The sequence below is a fragment of the Centroberyx affinis genome, unplaced genomic scaffold (assembly GCF_046629955.1).
Source record: "Centroberyx affinis isolate AG114_WGS23_722 - 3 ecotype Tasmania unplaced genomic scaffold, CSIRO-AGI_Caff_v1 ptg001854l_1, whole genome shotgun sequence".
NCBI lineage: Eukaryota > Metazoa > Chordata > Actinopteri > Beryciformes > Berycidae > Centroberyx > Centroberyx affinis.
Window position 1 is genome coordinate 175,908 of NW_027280233.1, and position 3,357 is coordinate 179,264.

Here is a 3,357-nt window from a genome sequence, read left to right on the forward strand (position 1 = left end):
TTCCCTCTAGGATTTTGCAGACTTTATAGGTATTATTATCAATATAAATGCCTGATTTGGCATCAGGTTTAAAATAAATAAATAAATAAATGAATAAAATATACAAAAATACAAGGCAGAATGACATTTCTGTTGTTACTTTGCAGCAAAAGTATAGGTACTAGCAAAATTGAATCAAAAGCTAATTTGCTTGTAAAAAATTGCAATAGACTGTTCATTTGAAGTAAAATGATTTGAGAAAATGAAAGGTGTAAGGTGCTTTAAATCTACCAAAAAAAGAAGAAAAAAAAGAAAACAGTTGTTCAAAAATCTCTGTTGAGGAACTGTACTAAAATTCTAATGTCTAACTCTAGTCTTAACAAAAGAACACATTATAAGAGGTATGTTCATTCTTGTTTTCACTGTACTGTAATGTTTCTATTTCATATTCCTGTCTCCACATGGAGTCATGGTCAGCATTTCTTCTCCAGTAGCTCCACCACTTCCCCTCTTTCACACCTCTGGGCCACATTGAGAGCCGTGGATCCAGATGAGTCCAGCAGCGTCCCGTCCGCCCCATTCAGGAGTAGGGCCTTTACGACTGGCACACAGCCATGCTGGGCAGCCAGGTGTAAAGCTGTGGCCTTGCCCCAGTTTACTGCATTGACATCTGCATGATGTGAGATCAGCTGGAGGACACTTGGGAAGTTGACACTGTTACACGCTAGGTGCAGCGGCGTCCAGCCCCCGCTGTCCTCTGTCACGTTTGGGTCAGCTTGGGCTGCCAGGAGCTTAGCTACCACCTCCTGCTGGCTCTGGTGGCAGGCTAGGTGGAGGGGAGTCCATCCATTCTCACCCCTAGCATTCACGCAGCCACCCTGACTCTCCAGCTGGAGCACGGTGGCCTCGTGGCCCCTGACGGCAGCCAAGTGCATGGGGGTCCAGCCTTGGAGGGTCCTGGGATCTGGGCTGGCCCCGTTTGACAACAGCTGCCTGCAGATGCCTGTGTGGCCCTTCAAAGCAGCCAGGTGTAGCGGAGTGTGGCCTCTGCTGTCTACGCTGTCGATACGCACCCCGCTCTTCACCAGCGTCCTCACTACTCTGTTGTGGCCTTCCTCAGCGGATAAGTGCAGCGCAGTGGAGTGAGAGCGGTCGGTGGCGTTGGGGTCCGCCCCCTGAGAGAGGAGGAGCTTGGCAATGCTGAGATGCCCGTAGGCGCAGGCTAGGTGGAGTGGCGTCCTCCCCTGCGCCTCCTCCCGCTCCCCAGCCGCCTCCTCTGACAGCCGAGACAGCAGCAGTCGGACCACCGTCTCGTGGCCGTTCTGGCAGGCCAGGTGGAGGGGCATCCAACCGGCTTTTTCTCTCGCATCTGCCACCGCTCTTTTGTCCAGCAGGAGTCGGACAGTCCTGTCATCGCCATTCTGAGCAGCAAAATGGAGCGGTGTCCACTGGTCCTCATCTCCCTGGGTGGCAGCTGCCCCATGCTCCAGCAATAAAGTGATGATGTCATGAAGCCTGTAGAGAGGAAGTTCATTCTTAGTGTACTGTATTCCTTGAAGTTTTTAAGTTTTAACTTTGAGTATCGAAGGTGAGCCCATTCACCCAACACTTGAAAGTTTGAGACAAAAGGGCTGAACAGATCCAAATAGATAAAGGATATTGTAAGGCTGTTGCTGTTATAATGCTATTGCTCATCCAAGGACAGGACTGTTTTTGGTTAACCTTACAAGAACTGCCAGGCATTCTACCAATCAAAACAGCCGGGAGAGCACCAATAACGTTTCTTTATACAGACCTGTGCAGAACAGCAATAATGAGAGGAGTGTAACCTCTGGCACTAGGACAGTTGACCTCAGCACCCAGACTCAGGACACGCTGGACACTCTCTGCATCGCCACTGGCTACGGTGTAGTGGAGGAGACTATTTTTATCTGAAAAGAGCAGGGATGTATGTTCTCTTTTCACCGACTGTCTGAAACTGTCAAAGTCCTTCTTTGACAGGAGAGAGAGAATGCCGTCCCGGCCGTGCTGGTCATCTGTGGCATGAAAGTAAAAGTGAATGATTTGAGAAAACATCTGCAGAAATGGTCCAAATACTTAGTACAGACAGTACAGACATGCCTGGATTAAATTTCAAACCAATGCAATTGCCAGATTTCCATTTTTGCTTTAATCAAATTGAGTTCACTCTTTCATTTCACTATGGAATAGTGTAATGTGCTTCTGTTTTATAATGGCAGGAAATCAAGCTTTTCTTCTTGCTTTGAAACTCAATCAATATCAGCTGTGGGTGTGAAGTTTTTACCTTGTGGGATGTGTCTGAATCTTATCAGGGATCAGTGGGATTGCATGAACGTTTGGGCCAATGTACCCATACTATTTAATTTAATTAATCTTGGCTGGCAGTGGAGTGGATCAATAAATGCACTGTGAATCTATTCATCTATTCAACATTTTAGAGTAAATGGATCTGAGAGGCTGAATTAACGTTGCAGCTTTTATTCTCTCCTTTTCTCTCTGAGTAGTTGACTGTTCTTTTCAGTACCTGATTAAAAATGTGATAGCACTGTAAATAGCACTTTTTAAATGTCAACCCTCCAGGCTTTGTACTGCAATGAACATGATTTCCCATCTCTCTCTGCCCGTGTGCTTACCTGAGGGAAGGTCAGGCATCTCAGGCAAAGCAATCTAAATTAGAAAAGAAAGAAATGCTACAAAAGTTAATAGCTGTGACATCAATCAACATAAGTGGTTAATAATCACACTTATCAATCAAGCTATAAGTATGGGCATTTTGCAAATCACTTTACTGCGCAATAGCAATAGTATTTAGCAGTGTTGACTGAGAGAGTGAAACAGAGAGATAGAAAGATAGATGCCAGAAGATACATTTTGTACTTTCTTTTTGTTTTCTGTAAATTGTGCTACATTCTCCAATGCATTTCCTTGTATTAGCATTAACCTGACCTGCTGATTACAGCAAAGGTGATGGTAACAGATGGTAATTTTTAAAGTAGCAAGCAGAACTCACTTTCTGTGTAGGAGAAACCAGCCAGGGGTAGTCTGGTTTCTGTCCTCGGTCAGGTTGGATTGCTCCTGGGATCTTCAGGACTTCACTCAGAGTCTCTGTTTTCCTCACAGTGTCTGCAAAAAAGAACAATAGGCAAGCGCTGTTCTCCTGAATTTATGTAATCAAAGAAATGCAGTGCAAATCAATAATTACCCCTGTATGAGAATGAAATCTTAAAAGTTCAGTCTTTAGTGTGACAAAACTTACTCAGTTACAGTAGTCCTGAGGTCATATGCATAATTCTAATCTCTGAAGAGTACAACTCTAAATTCCCAGAAAGATAATTTCTTAATTGCATCACTAATGAG

The 3,357-nt window shown here is 44.7% G+C and overlaps 1 protein-coding gene across 1 annotated transcript; it reads right to left on the reverse strand.

Moving 5' to 3' along the window:
* Positions 1-239: 239 nt before the first annotated feature.
* Positions 240-3,104, reverse strand: LOC139653011 (ankyrin repeat and protein kinase domain-containing protein 1-like). The gene is made up of 4 exons (XM_071529954.1): positions 3,011-3,104; positions 2,634-2,667; positions 1,775-2,015; positions 240-1,494 (listed from the first exon to the last, which is right to left on the reverse strand). The coding sequence occupies exons 2-4, from the start codon at positions 2,650-2,652 to the stop codon at positions 453-455; spliced, it is 1,302 nt and encodes a 433-aa protein (XP_071386055.1). The 5' UTR covers positions 2,653-2,667; positions 3,011-3,104; the 3' UTR covers positions 240-452.
* Between the last annotated feature and the right edge of the window lie 253 nt (positions 3,105-3,357).

Bases quoted from the DNA above. Each gene is read 5' to 3' on its own strand.
- LOC139653011 (XM_071529954.1), bottom strand. The intron at 1,495-1,774 runs GTCTGTATAAAG...TCCTCTCTACAG, and splicing joins ATTATTGCTGTTCTGCACAG to GCTTCATGACATCATCACTT.